This window comes from Carcharodon carcharias, chromosome 12, assembly GCF_017639515.1.
Source record: "Carcharodon carcharias isolate sCarCar2 chromosome 12, sCarCar2.pri, whole genome shotgun sequence".
NCBI lineage: Eukaryota > Metazoa > Chordata > Chondrichthyes > Lamniformes > Lamnidae > Carcharodon > Carcharodon carcharias.
In genome coordinates this window covers 75635813-75663537 of record NC_054478.1, presented here as the reverse complement: position 1 = coordinate 75663537, position 27725 = coordinate 75635813, and the positions used below count along the sequence as shown (strand labels likewise).

The 27725-nt window shown below is 47.7% G+C and overlaps 1 protein-coding gene across 2 annotated transcripts in view; it reads right to left on the bottom strand.

The window, feature by feature from the left end:
- Positions 1-27725, bottom strand: part of kalrna (kalirin RhoGEF kinase a) — a 1007899-nt gene that overhangs the window by 65839 nt on the left and 914335 nt on the right. For both annotated transcript variants that reach the window (XM_041200492.1, XM_041200491.1), the window contains 6 exons: positions 24689-24775; positions 16735-16827; positions 12260-12310; positions 11086-11163; positions 8573-8758; positions 1473-1644 (listed from right to left, as the gene is read on the bottom strand). In XM_041200492.1, coding sequence (XP_041056426.1) covers positions 1473-1644; positions 8573-8758; positions 11086-11163; positions 12260-12310; positions 16735-16827; positions 24689-24775 — 667 coding nt within the window. The remainder of the gene's footprint in view (positions 1-1472; positions 1645-8572; positions 8759-11085; positions 11164-12259; positions 12311-16734; positions 16828-24688; positions 24776-27725) is intronic.

The following is a 27725-nucleotide window of genomic DNA, read 5'->3' as shown; positions in this document are numbered from 1 at the left end:
CATTGAAAAGCTCATAGAATGAGAGCATGCTTTCTTTATTTAAGACACTATATCATATTCTGCCTTGACATTTTGGCTTGTAAAAAGAAAAGAACGGCCTGCATTTATATATAACCTTCCACAACCACTGGGCATCCCCAAAGCACTTTACAGTCAATGAAGTACTTTTGACATGCAGTCATTGTTGTAATGTAGGAAATGCAGCAGCCAATTTATGCACAGCAAGCTCCCACAAACATCAATGTGATATGTCATGAAAATATAATAATTTTCATAATATTATTGTTATTTATTGTAAAAATAGGTTAATAGTGAGATTTGTGTATTTGGGTTTTAATTGAATTCCAGACAGCTGGTCTGGGTGTTTTGATGTATCAGAAGGGAAACTAGGTTTGAAAGGCTAAATATGTAAACATGGCTGAAGTTTTAGAATGTGAGGTGTGAAGAACATTTGCATTTTTAGATAAACCAGAGTTGTGAATTTCAAAGAGATGGTAGGGTTTACACCTAGCCAACAGAGGCTAAGCCAGTGTGTTTATTTTTCCCAAAGATTACTGATAATATGAGTACTATGAAAGATTTATATTATGGAAAAAGTAGAATTGCAAAGACATATTGGAACAATGAGATTTACATTAAAAAGGGAGAAACATGTACAAAGGAGATGAGGTTATGTGTAAGGAAGAAGGCTTTCTAAGATCTAACAAGTGTGGAAAAACCTCCAGCATCCATGTATGTGTTATTTAAGCCAAGGAAAGATACCTGGGGATCACCTGTGATAATTATGGAGGAGCTGGAAGGAAAGCTTTTGCAAGTGATTCTCTGGCTATGATTAGATAGATAAGAATGGAACCAAGTGAGAACAGTTCCACCCAGCTGGACAACAGTGGAGAGGTGTTGCAGGAGGATAGTACAGTCAGCTGTGTCAAAGGACGATGCGGGAAAGTTTATCTTTGTCACGATCACACAGGATGTCATTTGTGATTTTGATAAGAGCTATTTTGATACTGTGGCAAGGACAGAAACCTGATTGAAGGGATTCAAATATAGAGCTCCAGGAAAGGTGGGCATGGATTTTAGAGGTGACAACATGTTCAACGACTAGGGAGAAAAAAGGGAGATTGGAGATGGGATGGTAATTTGCAAGGACAGTGGTGTCAGGGATTGGTTAAATGAGAAAATGTTAACAATATCGACTAACATGGGGACCAGGAGAGGAAATTGGGTGATCAGCAGTTTAGTGGGGATAGAGTTGAGGGAGCAGAAGGCGGGTCTCATGGATGTGATGAGCTTGGAGAGGCCATGAGGGAAGATAGGGGAAAAAATTAAAGAAGTATGCAAGTTCAGTGCTAGGTGACAATTAAGTCAGTAAGGTGCAGTTTATTTAAATTCTAGTTGCATACTTTCAAATCTGAAATGTATAGTAGGCACCATGTACAGTACAGAAGAAATAAGACACCAGATCTGCATACCATTTAAGAAATGTCGCTGAGCATCAAGAACTTGATTGATATCCTGAACCCAAGCCTGCCAGACTTCAATGCTTGGTGCCTGTAAGATGAACCGTTCAGATGTTCCACGGGATATTAGGGCAAACTTGCACAATTCGTTTTCCACATTCTCTTCAATATTAAGATAACTCATCTGAAACAAATTAACAAAGGAATTGAAACAGCTGCTGAAAATCTGCATCAATTTATCGTTTTACAAAACTCTATAGATCTTAGCAAGGTCCTTTGGTGAGATATTATGTATGTGTTATTTAAGCTACCTAACAAAGAACTCTATTACATTTCACTTCAAATCATTTGGATCCAGAGGTTATATTTTTGAGTTTTACACTAAGCTACGTAGCATCGTTGACAACTTCCATTGAGAGACCTCTCTTCCCCTAAAATGGAGAGCATGTCTTTATTTCCTGAATATCCAGACAAATGATAGCAAGATCCAGAGATTAAGCCAAGATACAATGTTACTATATGCTGGTTTACTAGAATATATCACATGCTGTGACATGATTCTCCTTAACTTTGTTCGGTGGACTAAAAATATACTCCATTGAACCAAAATTCAAACTATGTACCAATAAATAATTTATTTAACGTAGAATAGATTCATTGAAAAATACAATGGGCTGAATTTTCCCAGAATTGCACTAAGTGTAGCAGTGAGCAGGTAAAATGGAGCCCGACCTGCCGATGAAAATGGCAGGTTTTCACGCCATATCTTCCCGAGCCCGCCTCATTATATATTCACTCCCGTGAAACACGCCGTTTCCAAGGCGGGTGGGCTCTCATTTGCGCACTCGCCATCACCCCACTGTTGCATCACAACGGCCGCCAGATTTAAAAGGCAGCCGCTAGCAAAGTGCTCATCACCACCAGCTCACCATCACTGCCTGGGAGACATGGCCTGCAAAGGAAAAAAGACTGCAGCCTCCCGCTTCAACAACAGTTCCCTTGAGCTGGATGCCGTGGAGGCTGCCAGGATGTGCTCTACCCCTACTCTGGCCGCAGGATGGGAGGCAATGTCACAAACCCGGCTTGGGTGCCAGGGGCAGTGGTGGTCAGCGTCAATGGCCTTCAGAAGAGGACAGCCACCCAGTGCTGCAAAAGGATGAATGATCTCCTCCATTCCGTCAGGGGAAGTCATTCTTTTCATCACTCCCAACTTATACACTCACAAACCCATCACACACCCACAGGGCCCTCACTCACTGCCAGGGTAAGTCATTCTTTTCATCACTCCCAACTCAAACACTCACAAACCCATCACACACCCACAAGGCCCTCACTCACTGCCAGTGCAAGGGACATCATCATTCATTGTCTCACACACATCATCATTGTCCTCATCCCATTCATGGGGTGACTCACCACTCACACAGGCTAGGCTTAATTATCATCTGGCCCAGCAGGCGTCGTGATAAACTCACCCCGTCTCTATCCATGCAGAATAAACTGGCTCACAACAGAAGGGAAAGGTCGCAGGCAGGTGGAGGGATGCCAAAGTTCTCACGGAATTTGAAAACAGACCCATCCAGCTGGCTGGCGATGACCGGGACCAGTCCTGTGCTAACAGTGAGGTCAGCGCTACTCTACCAAGTGAGGATCCAGCAGTGCAACATCCATCAGATAACCTGCCGTGAGTGATGTGTCCTCTTTCACAGGCCACTGCCATGTACTAATTATCTCCCCTTGCTTTTGTAAGCACATCTGGGAAGCAGCAGATGGAGTCCACGACACAGAGCCTCCAAGCAAGCCCTGAAGAAACCTCAGAATAGGAATCTGAAGGCACCCTCCCTGAAGTCCTGTCACAACGCTCACCCACATCCTCCACCAGTACAGAGACACACACCTCGGTGAGACCTAGCTTTAGAGTAGCCTCGGGACCACAATCTGGTGAGCACACTGCACTTTCTGATCCACAGCAGGCGGAACCAGGGACTTCCCAGGTCCCTGGCACTCGGAGGGCTGCAGGAGGCCAGAACGTTGCTGAGTCCGAGTCAGATGACGAGCCTCTGGACTTGGTCATGGCACAGTTGCTGGCAAGTTTGGGAACATCAGGAAGGGATGGCTGCTGCACTCCTCAGATTGCAAGGCATGATGGAGGAATCCTTTTCTCTTCAGGCTGAGGTGAAAGGGCCGGCATTGCAACACATCGAGATCAACACTGGCAGGGTGGCAGCCACCATGGAAACCTTGATCCAGGACATCACTCCTGCACTGCTCCACAGACTTAACTCCATCGCTGATGCCATAGTTGGCCTCCAACAGTGTGTATGCAGAGGGGTTCTGGGCAGCTCGATCTCATTCCAGCTACACCTTCTGCTCACGGAGTCAGCCAGGGGCCCTTGGGCACCCATAGGGAGGAGGTGCATGCTCCGGGGCCATCTACTCAGGTAACTCTGGGAGTCACCGATCCATCTGACTCCCCTCTTCATGTGACCTCTGCAGATCCAGTTTCACAGGCCAGGGAGGTGCCACTGCCACACAGCAGGACCCCGAAAGGAGGCCAGGACCCTCCAAGTCTTGGCCCTCCAGAGTACGCCCGCCAATGTCACCACAGACAGGGTGTCATAGTCAGCAGGCTGCCTCCACCTCTGCTGCGGGATATCCGGTGAACATCTGCGACCAGTGATGCTGTGCACCAACTCCTGAAGGGCTGAGGTGCTGAAGATGGACACAGCATCAGATGCGTCTAAAGTTTCATCGTTGCATCTCCGAGATGGCCCTGATCATGGAGCGCAAGTGAGCTGCCCTCAGCCAGACAGGAGTCAGACATTCTCAGAGGTCATGTGAAGATCTATGGAATGTCCTCACTGCATGTTGGCATCATCCTCCAATGATCGAGCGACTATTAGGGCCTCTACTGCACCTCCATGACAGGAGCATTCTCTCAGAGGGTATTGGTGCTGAGATAAGCCAGACTGGAGTCAAACATTCACAACTGCAATGTGAGGATCTACAGGGACACTTCACTGCATGTTATCATCATCCTCCACAAATCTGGCAGTTATGAGGGCCTCCCGAGTGTGCCTGCCTTGTCTAGCCAGTGCGAGAGCCTCATCCCCGTTGTCGTCACTACTGAGGACCTCCTCACCCGCATCCCTGTCAGTGTCCTCCTCATTGGAGGAGACATGCAGCTCCTCCATCTCCTCAGCCAGCTCCTCACCCCATTACAGCGCCAGGTTGTAAAGGGCGCAGTAGACGACGACGATGCCTGACACCCTCTGCGGATTGTGTTGCAGGGCTCCACCAGATCGGTCCAGGCACCAGAACCGTATCTTCAATATTCCGATGGTCTGCTCCACCAAGTTGCGAACTGCTGGATGAGTATCATTATAGCGTCGCTCTGCTGCAATCTGAGGCTGCCACATAGGTGTCATCAGTCACAAGGAGTTCCCAAGGAGCCAACCCTGCAACCTCTGTGCACCCTGGAAGACTGCAGGGATCTGCGAGTTACTCAGGATGTAGGTGTCGTGCATACTCCCTGGAAACCATGCGCATACCTGCAGGATGCGTTTCTGGTGGTCGCATACCAGCTGCCTGTTCAGTGAGTGGAAGCCCTTGCGGTTGATGAAGTCCACTGAATGTAGTGATGGAGACCTGAGCACCACATGAGTGCAGTCAATTGCACCCTGCGCTTGTGGGAATCCCGAGATCAAGGTGAATCCAATGGCCCTTGCATCCTGGCTGTCCCGATCCCAGGCGAAATGCACAAAATTGTGTGCCTTGGAGAAGATGACCTCATGGATGCATTTGTGGGTGGTGGACTGTGAAATCCCACATAGGTCACAATTCGCCATCACTGGTCGCAGATGTTCACCGGATATCCCGCAGCAGAGGTGGAGGCAGCCTGCTGACTACGACGCCCTGTCTGTGTTGACACTGGCGGGCGTACTCTGGAGGGCCAAGACTTGGAGGGCCCCGGCCTCCTTTTGGGGTCCTGCTGTGTGGCAGTGGCACCTCCCTGGCCTGTGAAACTGGATCTGCAGAGGTCACACGAAGAGGGGAGTCAGATGGATCGGTGACTCCCAGAGTTACCTGAGTAGATGGCCCCGGAGCATGCACCTCCTCCCTATGGGTGCCCAAGAGCCACTGGCATAGAAATTGAGCGCCGCAGTCACTTTCACAGCCATTGGCAGTGGATGCCCTCCATGTCCCCTTGGCTCCAAGTCCTGCAGTAAGTGGCAGATGTGAGTCACCAGTTCGCTAGACATGCGCAGTCGTTGGTGTCACTGGTTCTCAGTCATCTACAGGAATGGCAGGTGGTGTCTATAGACCCTGGGTGTCGCTAGGTGATGACCAGCCATGGTTTGCTGTCACTCCTGGGCAGCATGTGCGGGAGCCCCTGCTGCCCCTTCTTCATGAGGTTGCTGCTCTTGCCTTTGCATGGCCAGGTGCCTCAGTCGCTCTTTCCTCCATCTTCTACGGTCTCTGTAGGCCATCAGGCATACAGCTAGGTCACCAGGATCCATGATCCTGACATGGTTCTCCTGCAGCATGAAAGGGAGCGAGACGTGGTAGTCATGGCTGTACTTAGCACCTTTCCAGGCCCTGTCTGACAGCCCCTTATTGCTTCCCGGAGAGTGCTGGTCATCCCTTGAATGGCCAGAGATGAGTGCGCTGCATGGCTGCTGTCAGCCGGCGACATGGGGGACACTGATCCAAACCAGGGTGCTGAGGTTGCAAGGGGCTGTGAGCGGCTCCAGCAGTGACTTCTACATGTCCAGCGTTGGGGGGGAGATTGTACAACATATGCAGTCCAATTGCTCTATGGTCCAATAAAGTGGTGGCGGACTCGAAGTCTGTGCCAGAGGGTGGGGTGGGGGCGGTGGGTGGGTAGGTTCAGGAGCACTTGTTGGCCCTTTGGTGCCTCTGCAATGCTTGCATAGGCAGGCAGGTTAGGAGTCTGACCCCAATCATAGCACTGTGGCTGCGCCTGATTTGTCTTAGTTGCAGAGGCATGGTCAGTTTATATAGGTGTCCCTAATGCGTGGCCATTTCCCCTTAGCCTGGCCCCCACCTCAATTGCCTATCCGTGGGATGCAGTGCCAGGGCAGCACTTGACTACCACCCCCTCTGAGGCAGACCAGCACTTGCCCCCAGATATCCCTCACCCCTCAGCAGTCGGCCTGCGGGGCCAGGCATGTTTCCCCTGCCTCCTTGGTGCCCCTGAGGCCTGTAAACAACAGGCGAGCTGTGGAGAACGCTGCTGCTCACTCACCCCAGCTCCCCCAAAGTGAAGGCCTCCAAGTGCACGGCGCTTCATGCTGTTGTGAAACACGTCGGCGTGCTTTCCCCCGACGTGGACGGATGATACGGTGGGGTTCCAAGAGTCTGGCAGGGTGGCCTTCTAATTATATGCTAATGTATTACAATTAGCTCCTGCTGACCAATGGCGGGAAATGCGGCCCGCCGTTGGAGGCCTGAGCGGAAGATAGTGACCTGCCATCACATCGTTGTGAAGTGGGCCCCGCTATATTTTCTGCGCAAGCCACCTATCACGCCCACCACCAGTGGGCTCAGGAAATTCTGCCAGTAATAACTGGATGCAATGTTGATCTCCTTGTGGCCCGGTTTGTGCCTGAAGATGAATTTAGTGGGTGAAATATAAAATGTCTGTTTCTTCCAGTTATTGCTGAGTTTGCATCTCTATCGATTTTCCAAGGGGTATTAATTCCTGTAGAGTAGAGATCCCACATCGAACAGATGAGAGTGTCATGGATTTATTCAAATTTCCTGACCTGATCACCTAGCTAATGCTTACCAACCTTGGGAAATAGAAGCCCCAAGGCAGTCATCTGAAATCCTATTTAAAGAGATTCTCCCATTTCTCCACTAAAGCTTTGATGTAATAATCATTGAAATGCTGGAAAAGTAATAAAGGAAATTCACCCATTATCTATTTAATAGGTAGTTCTAGTCACTTAAGGATCCCCTACATCCTGTCTCCAATTGCCCCTAGACATAATCACTAACTTCTCTGTTTCTGCACTATCTGCATGTGCTGAACTTTCTAGCACTGCCTGCGCATGAGCACATACTGGGTATTAAAATTTGAAAAATCTCTCATTCGCTTGACAACGCAGCCAATTGCTTTTTGTGCACAGGAATCCTCTGTTTCAGAAACACACAATTTTCTGACACTTAGTGCAAATCTTATACTCTTAAATACACAGATGATCCACGATGGCCTATATAATACACCCCATATATGTCACAAGAGTTACCGGCACTGACCTCCCACTGCACCTAATGTCTAATTGAAAACATGGCTAGTCCTAACCTTAACTCCCATTAACCTTAACACCAAACTTTCGCAAGAATTGAAATGTTAGCATTTCAAGCAAGTATAATAGAAAAAGTTCCATCCAATTGGAGCTCAAGGCTGAGCTCCCAATGCAGCTAAACTCCACACTCTACTGGCCTTTCCCAGTTCTGGAGTCAAATTAAAATACAGCAGAATAGATTTTTTGATGGGTTAACCGAATGACAGTGTTTAATATTAAGATCCTGCTGACATCCCAGTTAGCACTCATAATCTTTGTATGTTATTGAGCTGAGAATGAACAAGACATAACTAACCACCGAGGTATTGATAAAACAGATGGACAAGAAAGATGCTGAAAACTGATAACATTGAAAATTTAATCCTCAGCATGTGTTGGCAGGTTGGAGGCATTGCATTTAACTACCAATACGTTGAAGAGAGAACTTAACAAGGGCTGCTATTCCTAAGTATTGTCTGATAACATTATTTTGCTGGATATGCATGTGAGGATAGAATCCTGCTGTAATGATCCTCCATCGTCTCCCATCACAGTCAAAAGCTTGCTGAAATTCAGTGCATTTTCACACATGTACTGAAGACTTACCAGTCTCATTGAATTGTCCACTAAGAATAAGTTATCGCTATTAACAGAGATATAGGTGAAGATTTGATAGAAAGTATATGATCTTTGGACATCTGTAATGTCTATAGTATTATTCTGATTTTCCAGCTTTGTGGACTGATTGTGAATAACGTCATTATGATGCAATTTTAGTTAATCCTTTAGGATATTTACCTTAATGCTGTTCTTGTACTGATACCTTGGTGTTGAGGAACCCTTATTCAGTAGTTCACTGAAGATTACAATCTGTTCAAAGAGGAAGACCCTTCGTTCCTTACTTCGGGAGAGAACTCCAGAATCTTGTTCAGTTACATAGAATGTATCCTGCTGTAGTAATTTCCCCTGTGCTGTGATTTTGCCCTAGAAGTAACAAATCATTCAGAGTTTCCTCAGTTTTGCCTGGCATCATTTACCATTTCATATTCAAACAAAAACATTTCTGCACCCCATTTCCAAAATGGCTTTTGTTTGCTTCCTCTTTGAAATTCAATTCCCTAGTCCTCATTCCATTCTGTACTCCCTGATATAGACCTGACAGGTAATCTGCTTTTATGAAAGCAAAATACTGCAGATGCTGGGAATCTGAAATAAAAACAATAAATGCTGGAAATACTCAGCAGGTCTGGCAGCATCTGCAGAGAGAAACAGGTTAATGTTTCAGGTTGATGACAGTTTATCAGAATCTGCCTTTATCCTTCAACCACTGCAGAAAACTGATTAAAAGATGGGCACAGAAGAAGAGGAGGGTTGCTGTTTTCCGATGGATAGCTGGACTGAAATTGGGTACACACTGGGAAGGGAACTGTAGGCATGAACTTCTTTGATCATGTACTGGCACACCAGAGCTCTATCCTTGAATATATTTTTAACCCAGAATTTGTTTACCACTTTATAAACAATTCCCCCTATTCTGATTTCAAAATCCTGACTTCACCAAAATGTTAAATAATAAAAAAGTCACCAATTCAGACAGTGCACCAATGCTCAAGATTATGTATTACTAACATCCAGTTAATGGAATTTGTAAAAGTGAGATTTCAGAGATCATCCATCAAATGTTGGTTCAAATGAATACTATGTACTTTCATCAGTAGTGCAACACTATCTAAGAAACATCAAATTAACCAGAAATTCAAAAAATGCCCCCTAAACTTAAACAGCATTTCATCAGAACCTGCATTAAAGTGATCGTATCCAGTCCTAAATAAGTTCAACAGTTTGGAAATAAACTCAGTCCATAAGTCCCACCCAAAGTAGTTTTAGGGATGTTCAAAAGTAGAGGGGAGGCACTACACCTCATGAAAATGCACCAATATTCTATCTGCTATCTGCATACTATAGTGTATGGTAATGTTCCTACAGTTGTCATGGAAAAAGATCAGAGCGTAACTTTGTTGCACTGGTGAAGTTTTCAAAGTAAGAAAAAGCTCACTTCAGATGGCTTTTGCAATCATGGTACAATGACAGACATAAGTCACTGACGGAATTTTGAAATGCCTCACATACTCCAGTCATTGGTATCTGAAGATGAATGGCCCAACCAGCAGTGCAGAAGAAGTTTAAAAAATATATATGCATTCTCCTCCTAGTCTCCAGAAAAATCCTCTAACTCGCTGCAGGCCAATCTGTACCTCCCTGCTATGCTGAAGATAACATTTACTGCTTGAATTCTGTGACAAAACACCTGAAATTCTTGTCCTGTAACTGGCTGATACGTTGATCAACATATGCTGATCAACAGTAATATTGAAATGGGATCTGACCCCTCCCTTGCACAAGAGTCTGGAAGAAGGGAGTCATAGTTTAAGGATAAGGGGGCAACTATTTAGAATAGAAATGAAGAGAAATTTCTTCACTCAGAGGGTGTTAAATTTTGAAATTCTCTATCCTAGAGGACAGTGAATGCTCAGTTCTTGAGTATATGAGATCAATATATTCCTTGGCATTAAGGAAATCACAGGTTATAGGGATAAGACAGGAAAGTGCAGATGATTTAGAAATTCAGCCATGATCTTATTGAATGATGGAGCATACTTGAGGAGTCATTTGGCCTAATCCTGCTCCTATTTCTTAGGCTTCTATGTTGTTAAAATGGCTCAAGCTGCTGATTCCCTTTTAGCAGAGGCTTTGGACAGGCAGCATGAAAGGCCTTCCCATGTCCAATGTCCTTCCAAAATGAAAACAGACACCATGGACTTGATTTTCATGGAGTCTCTCCAACTCCTTGGACCTTTAATAACGGTGGACAGGACCTGATTCATTCTTGTGTACTTGCTCTCATGTTCTGAGCCTAGTGTGAGGGATAGAGGGCCTAATATTTAACAACACAACTGGAACGAAGTCTCAGAGAACTGAGGCAGATCTTTTAACCAGCCTGCATCAGCACTCAGCAGCACATACAGCCACATCCGATCTGTGTCTGGGGCTAGTGGGCCTAACTTCAGCATGCACCTGTATCCCCCACCCCGCCGAATGAAAATTGCGCCATTTGAGGCACTTTCACCTGAGGCAGGTGTGCCGAGCTGGGAAATTTCCTGACTCCGCTACCTGCCTCTAGGATGAAAATCCAGTCCTGTGGTGTTGTCATATCTCTTAAAATTCAGAACATAAAACTTCCTGGATATAAATTTCTGGTTCACTTATATAATAAATAATGATGCAGCGAGAACAAAAAAGAAAAACCTCACCTCAAAATCCTCAAGTCTTCCCAAATTCATCATATCATTGCAGCGTTTTGGTACCAGATACATCACATCTGCAGCTTTCTGTTAACAAAACACAAAAAAAATAGAATGGGCTTCTGGTGAAATCAACTTTTGCAAATGGAAGTATTTGTTTGCTGATCATTGGGAACAATAGTTGTGGAATTGGACTAACAGACTTATTTTAATTCTATGGCCTGAATTTTTCAAGCAGCGGGCAGGCCCAGCGGGAGCGGTCACGGAGCCGATCAGCTCTGCACCACCATTTTACGAGGGTGGGCCAACTAAGGCCCGCCCAGCATAATATGCGAGCCATGGCGCTCGGCGCTATCTGTGCAGGCGGGGAAGGAGTGAGAGTGGGGCCAGCGTTCTTTCGCGTGCACGGAGCTGCCTCAGGGAGATTGAATCGATGTTGAAATAATTAAATAAATGGTTAAAAAATTTATTTAAACATGTCCCCTGAGATGGGACATGCTTTTATGTTTCGGAAAAAATTATTTATTTATTTAATAAAAACTTTAGGAAACCTCATCCTGCTCGTGGATGAGGTTTCCTAAAAACCACAAAGGCCACTTGGCCTTTTTGCCTGCCCACCAGCCTTAAGGTTGGGCGGGCATCATTAACAATTACGGCAGTTACTTTCTTCATGGCCTTAATAGGCCGTTCACATATCAGCGAGCGTGCAGCCGAGACGTCATCTCGTGTCATTTTGCGCATCGGAGTGTCAACGACTGAAAAATCCTGTCCTACATGTTATATATTTACTTGCACTTTCCCAAATAATATGTGAAATGATAAAATAATATTCAACAATATTTGAAGTTTGCAATCAGTGACTCTAAACAATGAAATCTGTATATTAGTATTAAATAAAAATTTAATATCATAATGCATGGAATGATAATTATTTTATATTGTATTTTTAAGTATTGGTATTAGTTGCAATGAGTTTACCAGCTTCCCTATTGTTTCAGTGAAGACAATATCCTTGTATAAGTATGCATGTTTGCATTATTTCATGATTCAATAAGTATTAGTTTCATGATTCATTGCATGACAGTCTAACAACTAAAATAAAATTCAATTTTACATTTTAATAGAAATACTGAGAAAAACGAAAAAATGTAAAAATGTTTGTCAACTTAAGAACATGTTTTACCTCAATCTCCGAACATTCATGTCCAGCTTTTTCATTGTATTTCAGAAAGTCCTGCAACAAGACAATTTCTATCAGTATAAATCAATATTTTAGCAGTACATTAGCACTTGCACTGCATGGGCACAGACTGGGCCAATTTAACATTTGGTATATATATGCAAATAATATTTTTGCCAATAAGTATTCCATCTTCTTATGCAATAAATTTACAGGTTGTCATAGGACACTTGTTTTCTCCCACAGCTCACCAGCCCCTATGTCAATGAGGCTTGGCCCTTAAAAAGGACTGGGACTCCCAATTGGGGAGCTGCACTGAGGTGACCAACTGACACCCACAATTTGCTGATCTTGAGATATGGTGGCCTGAGACCAATTTAGGATAGTCCACTGGTCTGCCTCTTCTACTGTATGATTCCAGTGTGAATAATTAAGCTTCTACTGTGTTGCACATCGACTTCAAGGGTGGGGGTGGTAGCAGCTCGTCAGTTTTAATGTGTACAATGCATTCTAAATCTGTGTTATGGTCTTGCATATGTTGGGGTCATGATTAGCATTTGTTGTCAGTGACCAATTTTTCTGCATTTTCAGCAAATTTAATGAGGCAAATGACACATACTCTGGAGATCTGCGATGTAAAGTAGTTCTTTAGGGTGCAGGATATCTGAATCCACTTTTTTAACTGGTTGATTGTTGGAATTTGCTAGACAGTGACCTATTTAAGATATATATTATTGATATATTAAGACCGAGATAGATAGGTTCTTCACTGGTAAGGGGATCAAAGGTTACTGGGAGAAGGTGGGAGAATGGGGTTGAGAAACTTATCAGCCATGATTGAATGGCGGAGCAGACTCGATGGGCCGAATGGCCTAATTTCTGCTCCTATGTCTTATTGTCTTATGGTCTATTTGTCCACACTTGCAGCTAATCAAATTAGCAGATTCAAATTTCCTGCATTCTGGATGCTGCCCTATCAGTCACAAGGCTCCTCAGAGTGTGAGAAATTGTACTTTATGCATTTAACTGGCTCCAAACATTGACAGTTAGGTTGCATGTAGGAAAGTTCTGGCAATGAGTCTGCACTGACTGCCTTAAATATGGTTTTGTTCATAGAAAATATATTGTCAGCAGAATGACTCATTCTTGGGTTCAGTGTCACAAAAGAGTGTCTGCAGGGTCAGATCGAATTAGATCTCATGGAAGTTTACACATTAAATATATTTCAGAATAAATCATAATCAATCATGAGTCACAGCTGACAACTGCTTGGTCTGCATCAGTCCTACTTCCTGCATTACTTTATATATAACAACACTTATTTTGTCCACTGAAGTCCCCCAACACAAATGCGTAGAGGGAAATTTTGATCTACTTGACCCATAGGAGGCAGGTTCGTCAGAAAGTTATGGGGAATCTGCAATTTGGGAATTAAAACTCCACAACCTGTCTGTGGTGTTGCTGATTGGTTTCCCAAACAGAAGTTAGCTTGATTGACAGGTTGGGCCTCCAATCAGGTGAGCCAGTCAGTGAAGGCCACAGCAGCAGGAATGTCGTTGCACTGGAGGGGAGGTATGGTGGGGGTGGATGGGGAGGGATGGTGGAAATCAGGATCCTGCGCTGGGATTAGAAGCCTTGGGATGGAAAGGTCATTGAGGAGGTGCTCGATCACAGAGGCTCCTCAGGTTGGCGCCTGTATTCAGGAGGTAGGTGTGAAGGCACTTACCTCCCGAATCCACCAAGTCCTTGTCTTGATGAAGCTGCCGGGCTTCCCATCATTTGGGAAACTCGCCCAGCCTCAGTTAAACTCAAATAGCAAAATAACAATGAGAATTACAACCTTATTATCATATTTAAAGTTCAACATACTTCCTTGGAGTGGGCTGGTCACCCACCAAGCTTCTGCTTGGTTGAAAATGGTGGACTGGAGGAGGGTTTGGGTTGTGTTACAATCAGGTGAGGAGGGATCAAATACTCCCCTCTTTTTCCACTCCTCATTTGTAACAGGGTTTGCGTGAAAAGGATAAACTTGGCAATTTAGGGAGTGTTTAACTGTTTCTGTGCTATGATTGTAAAAGAGCCAATCAGGCAGGTTTTCTTGAATTAACAAAGAGGTTAACTTAACCTGGTCTAAATAAAATAATACAATATGCACAACTTTTGTGTGCGCATGCACACAGAAACAAACACATACATACAAACACACACGCTCACAAATAGATTACTGAGTGGGGAAAGATAGATTAATCGAATTAGAATCCATATAAATAGAAGGGGTAACCATTCCATATTTGGGTGACTTGGCTGACCTCAGGATGAATTAGGTGGTCTTGCTGTTTCCCTTGTTAATGCAATTTAAAGATGTAACCTGCTGATTTGGTTGTCCTTCTGGAGACAATAGTGTGGAGTTGATTTCCTTCAATAAGTCTCTGTCTGCAGCAGGGTGGTGGTCACACCCAGCAAACAGGGCTTGAAAGCTTGCAAGGTAGGTTGGGGAGAGAGGGAGGAAGGATGGACTGCACTCAGGTCTTTTCTCATCAGTATCTCAGCTGCTTATTCTCTTTCTGCAGAGCCTGCAGAAATTTAAACACACAAAGGGTGGGCCTGACACATGACCCTCACCCAGTGATTCAAACATGGCTGTTGCTAGTGTATTCCTCCTTGTGACTTAATCATTGCACGTCTGGGAATCTCCTCTTTCATCCAGGTCCCATTGTTCAAGTGATTGGGTTTACGCATTGTAGCTTGGTAAGTTCATGTCTGGGAACCCCTTCTCAGCTACGCTTCCACTGTCCAAGCAATTAGGTTTAATGGCTCATTCCCACCAGTTGAATACCTCAGATGATTGCCTTGAAGTCTTTCTAATCGGGACAGGATATGTGGCTCACTCATATTTCCTGGTCATTATCCTTAGTGAGACTTTGCAGTCGGGTATCTCCATCTCAAGGGATTGGGATGTGGAAGGTACAGTGATGCAAATTGGGTAGCCATCTTTGGCTGTGATCTCAAGTCATCTTTAGTCTCTGTTTTTAGAAGTTCAATTTGGGTTTCCAGCTGGTGGTTAAAAATTATTATTTGACGTAAAGCACGTTTTCATGATAATTGTGAAACAGATTTTCCCCCATGTATTCCATACACCATCTCCTTTTAATTATGAATTATGCATACTATCATGGAGTACTCAGCAAATTCACAGAGGTGGAATACAGAACAAGTCACATCTAAGGAAAGTAAACTTGAAGTTTATGCAAGTGGGAATCAGTTTCAAGTAATACCTTAAACAAATAGAAAGGTTGATGGAGCAACTGCCTGCGCTTATGCGAGTGTAAAATCCAGGCATTTTGAGATTTGTGCCTCATTAATGTGCCACTGGCAAGATAAAGGTACCAAACAGCACCGCACTGCGGTTTGCTGGTTCTGAGGGGGGCAGGAAAATTGTCCAGTTCCTCACACTGAACCAGCTGGCAGGTTGAGCTGGGGGAACAAGGATGTCCTGGTGTATTGTGATTGGTTAGTCTTATGTTGTCCTAACAAAATTGCCCAAAAAAGAACTGCATTAAGCTGTTGTTTTGACTGATAGGCCTTTAAGAACCATTTTAAAAAATCCATTAACGTGATGTGGGTGTCACTGCCAAGGCCAGTTCATTATCCATCACTACAAAACTGAATGGCTTGCTAGGCCACTTCGGAAAACAGTTAAGATTCAATCACATTGCTGTGGGTTTGGAGTCACATATAGGCCAAGGCAGTTAAGGACTGCAGATTTCCTTCCCTCAAGGACGTAAGTGAACTAGATGCATTTTTATTAATAATTCAGTTACCAGTACTGATACTGGCTCTTTATTCCAGATTAACTGAATTTAAATTCCCCAGTTGCTGTATTGGGATTTGAATGTATGTCTCTCAATCATTTGTTCGGGCATTTGGATTACTAGCCTAAGGATTTAACCATTATGCTACCATATCCATTGTCATTTTCATGCAATTTAACCTTTTCTTGAAAAAGAGGCAATGTAGACTTTTGTTTAGCATCAGAGAGTAAATAAAACAAAAACTTCAGCATGATACCCTACTATTCAGAATCAGTTAGTGCCTTTTGAGTTTTCCTTGGCTCTGCACTCAAACCATTTTAAAATTCTTTTCTGTGGATAGATTCAGTTCCTCACACACATCTGAGACCAGCCCCACAGCTTCAGTGATAGTCCAGATGCTATTAGAATTTCAGACTCAGAGATACCCAGGGTAGAAGGGGTACAAAATCTGGCTAGATGTTTAGCGAGCCACATTAAACATTTATAATAATCACTATATTATCACTATATTAAACATTAATTTGATCAAATATACATTTTACTTAAGAAAAAACATTTTAAAGGCAAAGGTATTGGAGGCTCATAGGAATGATTAAATTTATTTGTCATTTCATTTGTTCTTGCATGATAGTTTTTGTGTAGGCTTATGAACATAAAAGTGCTCACCTTGATAAGTAGCTGATACTTTGTTATCCTCTGTATTGGTTTAATAAGAAAGTCACTCAGGCTAAGCCTCTGACCCAATTCCTGTTTTATCTCCTGTAAAATAAAGTAAAAATCTGACACATGTTGCTTCTGGAACCATGTTTACAATACATTTAATCAGTAGCTTTGGTGCCTCCTTCCAAAAGATTTTTAATGAATATAAAATGGTTAATGGTGAAACATGCTATGTAATATGGTACAGAGCCATAAGGAACCTGAAAGGTCACTGGTGGTGAGCTATTTGAATAGAGTAAGGTGGAAATGGTACTTTCATGCTTGATCTCGATGTTCTCAGGCTAAGGATGTGGCCAAAAACCATCAACCAAACCTGCTTTTGAAAGTACTGAACGGCTGTTGGTTCTCATCGAATTCATTTAATTTTTTTTAAGAAATGTTTTCTGGTTGTCTTAGGCAGGTTATCTTCTTCTTTCTGTAATTGTATTCCCTTTGTAATTAATAGCATGCTGAAGCATATTCAGATACATCATTTTCTTAAGACAATTAATAAAAACATAAGAGCTTGGAGCAGGAGTAGACAATTCAGCCCCTCGAGCCATCCCCGTCAGTCAATTCGACTATGGCTAATCTTGTTTCAGCCTCAAGTCCAAATTCCCGCCCTCTCCCCATAACCTTTCAACCCACTACTAATTAAAAATCTGTCTATCTCTTTAAATTTATTCAGCGTCCCAGCATCCACTCCACTCTGAGGCAATGAATTCCACAGATTCACGATCCTTTGAGAAAAGTAATTCCTCCTCATCTCTGATTAAAATCTACCACCCCTTAGCTTAAAACTATGGCCTCTCGTTCTAGAATGCCCCACAAGGTGAAACATTCACTCCACGTTTACTTTGTCTATCCCTTTTAGCATCTTATATACCTCAATTAGATCTCCTCTCATCTTTCTAAACTCTAGTGAGTATAGGCCTAAATTGCTCAATCTCTCCTCATAATACAAATCCCGCATCTCTGGAATCAATCTAGTGAACGTCCTCTGAACCGCCTCCAAAGCAACTACATCCTTCCTCAAGTAAGGGGACCAAAACTGTGCACAGTACTCCAGGTGTGGTCTCACCAATGCCTTGTACAGTTGCAACAACACTTCCCTATTTTTATACTCTATTTCTTTAGCAATAAATGCCAAAATTCCATTTGTCTTCCTTATTACCTGTTGTACCTGCATTCTAGCTTTCAGCGATTCATGCACAAGGACCCTCTGTACTGAAGCATTCTCAAGTTTCTCTCCATTTAAATAATAAGTCACCTTTTCGTTCTTCCGATCAAAATGGATAACCTCACCCTTATCCACGTTAAACTCCATCTGCCAAATTTTGGCCCATTCACCTAACCTGTCCATATCCATTTGTAAATTTCTTATTTTGCAACTTACTTTCCCACCTATTTTGGTGTCATCTGCAAATTTAGCTATAGTATCTTCTTTCCCCGAATCTAAGTTGTTAATATAGATTGTAAATAGTTGGGGCCCAAGGACCGAACCCTGTGGCACCCCGCTATTACAGCTTGCCATCCAGGAAAAGACTCATTTATCCCAACTCTCTGCTTTATGCTGGTTAGTCAATCCTCTATCCAAGCTAATATATTATCCCTAACTCCATGTGATCTTATCTTGTGCATTAATCTTTTGTGCAGCACCTTATCAAAGGCTTTCTGGAAGTCCAGATATACTACTCTACAGGATCCCCGTTATCCACTTTGCTTGTTACATCTTCAGAGAACTCTAGCAAATTAGTCAAACATGATTTACTCTTCTCATGCTGACCCTAATTGATTGTATTTTGACTTTCTAAATGCCCCATCACAAGTTCCTTCATAATGGATTCCAACAATTTCCCAATGACAGACGTTAAACTAACTGGTCTATAGGCCAAAATTTTCCATTTGGCGGGAGGGTGGAGCAGGAGTACATGTGGGCGCGGACCCGATCGGCGCCCGCGATCGGGGCCGCCCTGCCATTTTGCACAGACCAATTAAGGCCCGCCCAGTGCATTTCCAACTCCCATGGATAGCAGGAGTGTGCGAGCTGCGGCAGGAGTGCACAGACCGCCGGGTCCAATGGCAGTCTATTTAAAAGAAGGCCTGGCAACCTCCTGTAGGCTGCTCACAATGGCCACCTGGAGATCCAACCACAGGGGATCTGCTCAGCAGGACGGTCTGGAGGGGAGGGTAGAGGAGCAGGGCAGGCTGCAAGGTCTGCCACAGGAGCAGGGCAGGCTGCAGGGTAGGCCAGTGGGGGGCCAATGTGCCCCTCTCTTTTTTGATGATTGCCTTGCTGCCCTCCTCGAAGAGGTGGCAGCACGGCGGAAGGTGTTGGTCCCCCAGGATGGGAGGAGGAGGCCCCCCCACATGACAAAACGACCCCCAGCATGGGAGGAGGTGGCGGAGGTGGTGAGCTCCTGCGAAGTGGTGCAGCGCACCTGGATCCAGTGCTGTAAGTGCTTCAATGATTTGTTGCGCTCTGGAAGGGTAAGTACCATGCTGGCGTTGGGCATTTAACCCAGCAGGTAGCCTTAGCCTTTGAGGGACACCCCCCAAGTCTTACTGTCATGACTGTATAGAGTCATGTTGGGCATTTCTCGTTGCTGGGTGGGCCAGCAGATAGTGCCCATGCTTACATCAGCTTGAGTGGTTCATGAGGGGATGGGTTCTCCCACGCACCATGTGTTGCTCTTAGTCGCACATGACTAGTCTGGGGGCAACCTGCAGGAGATGCAGCTAGGCGCATACTCAGAACTTCAACACATGTCCTATTCACGGTGATGAGATTGTGGAAGGGGATCCTCAAGGTCTTGTGGCCAAGAGCCATCTGCTGCCCTCGACGCCGCACCTAGTTGTGCCTCTTTGCTATGGGAGCTAAGACCCTGTGTTTCCTAAAGTGATGGACGCAGAACGTGTCCAAGGTGGCCTTTGGGGGGGACGGTTTAGGAGCAGGTGTACTATCTGTGTGTGCCTGATCAGCAGTAGCGTGGACAGGAGGCACTGGAGGCCTGATATGGGCCACTGTGGTTGGGGTACGGCATGCGCATGCAGAGTCCATGTGCGAATAGCCGCAATGAACGGTCTCTGTTTTTCAGGAGAAAAATGCTCACAATGCCTGTGAGCATTCGCAGACAGGAGGCAGCCAGCCCAGCTGATGATTTTGAGCTGATTTGAGCAGGAGGCCCTGGAGCTTGAGAGGCGCCACGCACCTAGGTCCACAGGTGTCGGTGAGGCTGAGGTGGAACGGCCAGGTATTTGAGGTCCACAGTGATATCCTCTTTGTCTTCCCAGCATCCATAGCACTGATGATTGTTTGAATCATTATTGTTGCAAAATTGCTCATTTACAGACTGATAGAGTCAGAGGGTCCCTCGGCCCTTCGAAGATGCGCGTGTCAAACACCTTCCAAAGCAGCCTTATCCCATTTCCGACCACTATCCCTATGGCCTTGTTTGCCATGGCACCGCAACTGCACATCCAAATACTTATTACATGTTAGGAGGGTTTCTGCGTCCACTACGCTTTCAGCCAGTGCGTCCCACATTACTATGTGTAAAGGTTCCTCATCACCTCACCTGTCAACCTCATGACCCTTACCTTAAATCAATGCCACCAGATTACTCATCCCTCTGCCAAGGGGAAAGGACCCTATCTATGCCCCTCATAATGTTATAAAGCTCAATAATGTCACCTCTCAATCTCCTCTGCTCCAGGGCAAATATCCCCAGTTTATGCTATGTGTCCTCATAACTCCAAATCTCCAGCCCAGCATGTATCCTGGTCAGTGACCTCTGCACTCTCTTCAATCCAATCACATCCCTCCTGTGAAGCGCTGATCATAACTGCACGCAGAACTATAGTTGTAGCCTGGGCAGCATTTTCTGCACTTGCAACATGATCTCCCTGTTCCTATATTCTATTCCTTGGCTAATAAAGGCAAGTATGGCATTTACCTTCTTAAACACCTTATGTACCTGTCCTGCTACCTTAACGGGCCTGTTGACATGCCTAGCAATGTCCCCCGATCCTTCTTACTTTCCATGGTCCTACCATTCCTCGTGTATTCCCGTACCTTGTTTCTCCAGCCCAAGTGCATCATCTCATACTTATCCACATACATTCCATTTGGCATTCCTTAGGCCATCTGAGCAGCCTGTCTGTATCCACCTGTAATGTTTGGGTCTCCTCTTGACTATTTGCCACCCGACCAATATTCGTCTCCATATGTTCTGGAAGGTTGAGCACGTAATGAGCCGGGGGGAAAGGGATGAAGTGTGTCACTGTGTGCACGCTAACTGATCCACTGTCCTTGTTGTTAATTTCAGCATCATCAGAGCCTGTCCACCAGGAGCAATTGCAGATGCCCTCTCTCACACCTGAGGGCCCTCAAACTGTCACCTGTGTCACACCATTTCTGTGAGGCAGGCACCTGTGCAGATACTAGCACAGCGGTGGGAATTGCAAAATTGGCTAGTGTCCCGGGGCACAGTGGAGAGGGCACTTCACAATTGCTGGAGGAGCTGGCAGAGGCAGAGAGTGCCAATGGACTGCAGGGGACCAGGCACACGCTCAGTCAGGGCACGATGATGTGCCACTGGAGTCGTCCGTGACACAGCAGCTGCAGGAAATGCAGCTGGGTGTGCAGGAGCATCTGGGAGCGTTACATGAGACTATGCTTCACTTGGTGTCCGTGGTGGAGGTGTCCACACGGAGCATCAGTGACGCAATGAGCCTCATGGCAGAGCATTATGATTCCTCCATGGAGATAGTGGTGACTCTCGTGGAGAGGGGCTTCCAGGAGAACAAGTAGCTTCTCCTGGGGTTATGCTTGGACCTGCAAGTCCTCACAGTGCCAGTGGCCACAGCCGGTCATTGCCAATGTGGGAGATGGTGTGGGCTTCAAGCTTCCCAGCACATTGCTCGTCCATTGATGGTGAGCAGGGAGGTCCGGGATGACCTCACGTCGGCGGAGCAGCTGTCTGTCATATCTGCAGGCTCCTCTCACGGCGCTCCAGATGAGGGCAACAGCTGCTCCGCCCCTCTCCCAGTGACCACTTCATCGAGTGAGGCTGCGACAACTGGGGACATGGCAGCTGTGGACCTGGCAGATCCCTCCCAGACGGGGCCAGCACAGGCACCATGGGCGAGAGGATGGCCGTCAAGGTCATCAAGGCCAACAGGACAGCTGAGTCAACAGGCTGGCTCAGAAGCCACTCCCAGCGAGGGGGCGGCACCAAGACGTAAATGTAAGCAAAAGGCACCTTAAGCACACCACGGGTTTCTCACTGGTGCTTTTGTGTTGGCCCTAGATTAGGTAATTATTGTTTGTTTATGGTTGAAAAACGTTTTGCTTTCATTTTGTGTGACCTGATGAAGGAGAAAATTAAAACTAGGTGTGCTACCATGCCTGAGCGTGGCTCCTTTGTTCTGAATTTGTATGTTTTACATACGTGTCATGAATGTTTGAGTGGACATTGAGGTTTATGTCCAAAGCCCTTAGTTGCAGCTGATGAAGTGGCAGAGTTAGCACTTAAATGCCGAGTATGGAAGCGCCAGGCAAGGCTGGTCCTCCTGATCCATTTGCGTGGAGCTGGCTGAAGGGTCGTTGGATTAAAGTGTCCCATGTGTCCCTGCTTCCTTGGTGTAGTCCTGGGTCAGCGTTTAGTCCCTCACCATTCCCCTGTGCCTCCTCATCCTCAGAATCAGTGCTGGACCCATCGTGTGCAACTGCATCCACTGTGTCAACGTCTTCATTGTCTACTGCATCCCCCCCTTTCCAGCGCAAGATTGTGGAGAGTGCAGCATGCTACCACTATCACCAAGACATGATCTGGGGGGTACTGGAGGTGTGCCCCCTGAGTGGTCCAGGTATCAGAAGCACATCTTGAGAAGACCGATGGCTCTCTCTGCCACAGCCCTTGTGGTGCCGTGGCTCCTATGTGTAGTGCTGCTAAGCTTCTGTTCTTGGATGGCAGAGAGGGGTCATGAGCCACCTTCTGAGGGGCTAGCCCTTGTCACCCAGCAGCCATCCATCAAGCCGAACCGGAGCACTGAAGAGCCCCAGCACCTGGGAGTGTCTGAGGATGTAGTTGTTGTGGGAGCTGCCTGGATACCTTGCACAGACTTATAGAATCAGCATCTTGTGATCACACACTATCTGCACATTTGTGGAGTGGAATCCCTTCCTGTTGACGAAGGCACTGGGCTCACCTACTGGCATCTTGGTGGCCACATGTGTGCAGTCTATTGCACCTTGGGTGTGGGGGAAGCCAGCAATGGCTGCGAAGCCTCTGGCTTGCCTGGTCCAAGTGGAAGTGGATGAACGTCAATGCACACCTGAACAGAGTGTCTGTGACCTGCTTGACACAAGTGTGTACAGCTGATTGGGAGACACCACAAAGATCACCCACAGAGCCCTGGAAGGAGACAGAGAAGTGGAGGGCAACTGTGACTTCAGAGCCACTGGAATTGGGTGTCCACCCACACAGTTAGGAGAGATCTTAGGGCCAATCATCTGACAGATGTAGCTGATTGTATCCCTTGACAGTTGGAGCCTCCTTTGGCATTGCACCTCAGTCATATTGAGGTAACTGCTTCGCCACCTGTATACCCTGGCAGCAGGATAGTGGCATCTTCTGTGACTCCTTCCACCTTGGACTACCTCTTGGCCCTGCAGCCCATGTACCTGTACCTATATTCCCAAAGATCACTCCCCTGGAGGCTGATTGTGCACTCCTGGCCTCCTTAGTCTAGCCCTCCCTTCCTCCTCAGAGGAGCTGCCTCCAGTGGACAGGTCAGAGCCATAGCCAGGCTAAAGGGAGGCCTCCAGAAAGCTGCAGGCCCGACAAAGATTACTAACTGCAGAGTGCTTACCTGAAGGTTAAAATACACAGAAAGCTGCTGAAATTCATTCTGAATTGCTACAGGTCACACAGGCAATTTTAAAAACTTTCTGCAATAAATTCTCACAGACCAGATTGACAATGCCACTGAGCCCTCTTATCCCGCCCGTGGATACGTTTTATTAAAAAGTCACTTACTTGCCTGCCTGTTGCGCCTGTGCGCCGAGCCAAAGATTACATGGGCGCCTGAAAATTGGCATCAATTGCCGATTTAAGGGCCTTAACTAATCCGTTAATTAATGGTGGGTGCGCGTCGAACTTCATTGCGTGCCCACCCAGCGAAATATCACGATGGCGCGCGGTGACATCGGGATGCTTGCCCGATGTCACTGTGCATCATTTTACACGCTGACGTGCGGGGCCTGCTCCCCTCACGTCAAGCACAAAATTCTGCCCATAGTTTCCTACTTTCTGCCTCGCCCCCTTTTTGAATAAGGGCTTTATATTAGCATTTTTCCAATCCACTGGAACCTTTCCAGAATCCAGGGAATTTTGGAATATTATAGCCAATGCAGCCACTATCTCAGCTGCCACTTCCTTTAAGACCCTGGGGTGTAGACCAACAGGTCCTGGGGACTTGTCACCCTTTAATCCCAATAGTTGGCTCAGTACTTTTTCTCTAATTAAGATGGCAAAGTTGAGTTTAAATTTTACATAGAACTGTTACTTTTGTGCTGTTTTTGTAAATCAATCGTCTGTTTAAAATAGAGCTGAGCTTTTTTCCCCTTCGTTACTTCATTATTTTACTTTTAAAACATTACCGGGAGTTGCATCACAACTTCAAGTTCCATCACAAAGCTAAGAGAAAGTAAAATGTGAATGTAAATTGAATTAAAAAAACTCCTTGTTATGTTATATAAGTAGAAGGAAAAATGTTTAAAGTTCAGCCATTATTGCAAATTTGCAAATTGTTGCAGCTGATACCGCTCTGTGCTCTATTTGCTATGAAAATTGGGTTTGTAATGCCTGTCCCTTTACCTAGAACACTGACAATAAAAATACAACCTACAACTCACCTCAAAGAAGGCATCATATTCTGCCACAATGTACTCAGATTTTGGCTTGTTTTGGCAGTATACCACATACATGCCTAAACGTCTCTCCTGCAAATACAGAATTCACAATAGCATTAATAAAATTCTTACACAGGCAGAATCTTCTCCACAACCTTCTAAAACCTTTGGTCATTGTTTTACTCAGCAAAATCAGAGAGAGGGGGGAGAGAGGGAGGTGGGAAGGGAGGGAGTGGAGAGAGAGGGGGGAGAGGGAGGGAGGGAGGGAGGGGGAGAGAGAGGGAGGGAGAGAGGGAGCGAGGGGAAGGGAGGGGGGAGAGATGGGGGAGAGGGAGGGAGGGAGGGGGAGAGAGAGGGGGGGAGAGAGAGAGGGGGGAGAGGGAGGGAGAGAGGGGGAGGGAGAGGGATGGCGGGGGATGGAGAGGGAGAGAGAGGGAGGGAGGGAGAGAGAGAGAGGGGGAGAGAGAGGGAGGTAGGGAGGGGGAGAGAGAGGGAGGGAGGGAGAGAGGGAGGGAGGGTGGGAGAGAGGGAGGGAGGGTGGGAGAGAGAGAGACAGGGAGGGAGAGGGAGGGAGGTGGAGAGAGAGGGAGGGAAGGGGACGAAGGGAGACAGGGAGGGAGAGAGAGATGGAGGGGGGAGAGAGAGAGGGAGGGAGGGAGGGAGGGGGAGAGAGAGGGACAGAGGGGGAGGGAGGGGGAGGGAGGGAGGGTGAGAGAGTGGGAGGGAGGGAGTGAGGGATGGGGGAGAGAGGGGGAGGGAGGGAGGGATGGAGAGAGAGGGAGGGAGATAGAGAAAAGGGAGGGAGAGCAGGACGGAGAGAAAGAGAGAGGGAGGGACAGAGGGAGGGAGAGAGGGAGGGGGCAGGGAGGGGGGCGAGAGAGGGCAGAGAGGGAGGAAGGGGGAGAGAGAGGGGGAGAGGGAGAGAGCGAGGGAGGGAGGGAGGGGAGCGAGAGGGAGGGAGGGAGGGAGGGGGAGAGAGAGGGTGGGAGGAAGGGGGAGAGAGAGGGATGGAGAGCGGGAGGGAGAGAGAGAGGGAGGGGGAGAGGGGAGGGGGAGAGAGAGGAGGGAGAGGGAGGGAGGGGGAGAGAGGGGGGAGAGGGAGAGATGGAGAGAGGGAGGGAGGGATAGAGGGGAGGGAGAGAGAGGGAGGGAGGTGGAGAGAGGGAGAGAGGGAGGGAGGGAAAGAGGGAGGGAGAGAGGGAGGGAGGGGAAGGGAGGGTGGGAGAGAGAGGGGGAGAGGGAAGGAGGGGGAGAGAGAGGGGGAGGGGGAGGGAGAGTGAGGGTGGGAGGTGGAGAGAGGGAGGGAGGGAGGGGGAGAGAAAGAGAGAGGGAGGGAGGGAGCGAGAGTGAGAGGGAGGGAGAGCGGGAGAGAGAGAGAGGGAGGCAGAGCGGGAGGGAGAGAGAGCGAGTGAGGGAGGGGTAGAGGGAGGGGGGAGAGGGACGGGGGATAGAGGGGGGGAAAGGGAGGGAGGGAGGGGGAGAGGGAGAGAGGAAGGGGGAGAGAGAGGGGGAGAGGGAGGGAGGGAGGGAGGGAGTGGGAGGGGGAGGGAGAGGGAGGGTGGGGGAGGGAGAGGGAGAGAGAGGGAGGGAGGGAGGGAGAAAGAGGGAGGAGGGGTGGAAGAGAGAGAGAGGGAGGGAGCGGGAGAGAGAGGGAGGGAGGGAGGGTGAGAGAGAGGGAGAGTGGGAGGGAGGGAGGGAGAGAGAGAGGGGGGAAGGGTGAGAGAGAGGGAGGGAGGGAAAGAGAGAGGGAGGGAGGGAGAGAGGGAGGGTGGGAGGGAGAGAGAGGGGGGAGAGAGGGAAAGAGGGGGAGAGAGGGAAAGAGGGGGAGAGAGAGGGAGGGAGAGAGAGAGAGAGGGGGGAGAGAGGGAGGCAGGGAGGGGGACAGAGAGAGGGAGGAAGGGAGAGAGAGGGATGGAGGGAGAGAGAGAGAGGGAGACAGAGAGAGGGATTGAGGGAGGGAGGGGGAGAGAGAGGGAGGGAGGGAGGGGGAGAGAGAGGGAGGGAGGGAGGCGGAGAGAGAGGGACAGAGGGGGAGGGAGGGGGAGGGAGGGAGGGTGAGAGAGTGGGAGGGAGGGAGGGAGAGAGAGGGGGAGGGAGCGAGGGGAGAGAGGGGGAGGGAGGGAGTGAGGGATGGGGGAGAGAGGGGGAGGGAGGGAGTGATGGAGAGAGAGAGGGAGGGAGGGAGATAGAGAGAAAGGGAGGGAGAGCGGGACGGAGAGAAAGAGAGAGGGAGGGAGGGGGAGAGAGAGGGGAGAGAGGGAGGGAAAGAGGGAGGGGGAAGGGAGGGGGGGCGAGAGAGGGCAGAGAGGGAGGAAGGGGGAGAGAGAGGGGGAGAGGGAGAGAGCGAGGGAGGGAGGGAGGGGAGCAAGAGGGAGGGAGGGAGAGGGAGAGAGAGGGAGAGAAAGAGGGAGGGAGAGAGGGAGTGAAGGGAAGGGAGGGGGGAGAGAGAGGGGGAGAGGGAGGGAGGTAGGGGAGAGAGATGGCGGGTGGGGGAGGGAGAGAGAGGGAGGGAGGGAGGGATGGAGGGGGAGAGAGGGAGGGAGAGAGCGAGGGAGGGAGAGAGAGAGGAGGAGAGGGAGAGAGGAGAGAGGGAGAGGGGGAGAGGGAGGGAGGGGGAGAGAGAGAGAGGGAGGGAGGGAGGGGGACAGAGAGAGGGAGGAAGGGAGAGAGAGGGAGGGAGGGAGAGAGACAGAGAGAGGGATTGAGGGAGGGAGGGGGGGAGAGAGAGGGAGGGAGGGAGGGGGACAGAGAAGGAGGGAGGGGGAGAGAGGGGGAGGGAGGGGGAGGGAGAGGGAGGGAGGGAGTGGAGAGAGAGGGAGGGAAGGAGGGGTAGAGAGAGGGAGGGAGGGGAAGGGAGAGGGGGAGAGGGAGGGAGGGAGGGGAGAGAGAGGGGAGAGGGAGAGAGGGCGGGAGGGAGGAAGGGGGAGAGAGGGAGTGAGGGAGGGAGAGGGTGGGAGGGAGGGAGTGGGAGAGAAGGGGAGGGTGCGAGGGATGGGGAGAGGGAGGGAGAGAGGGAGAGGGAGGGGGAGGGAAAGAGGGA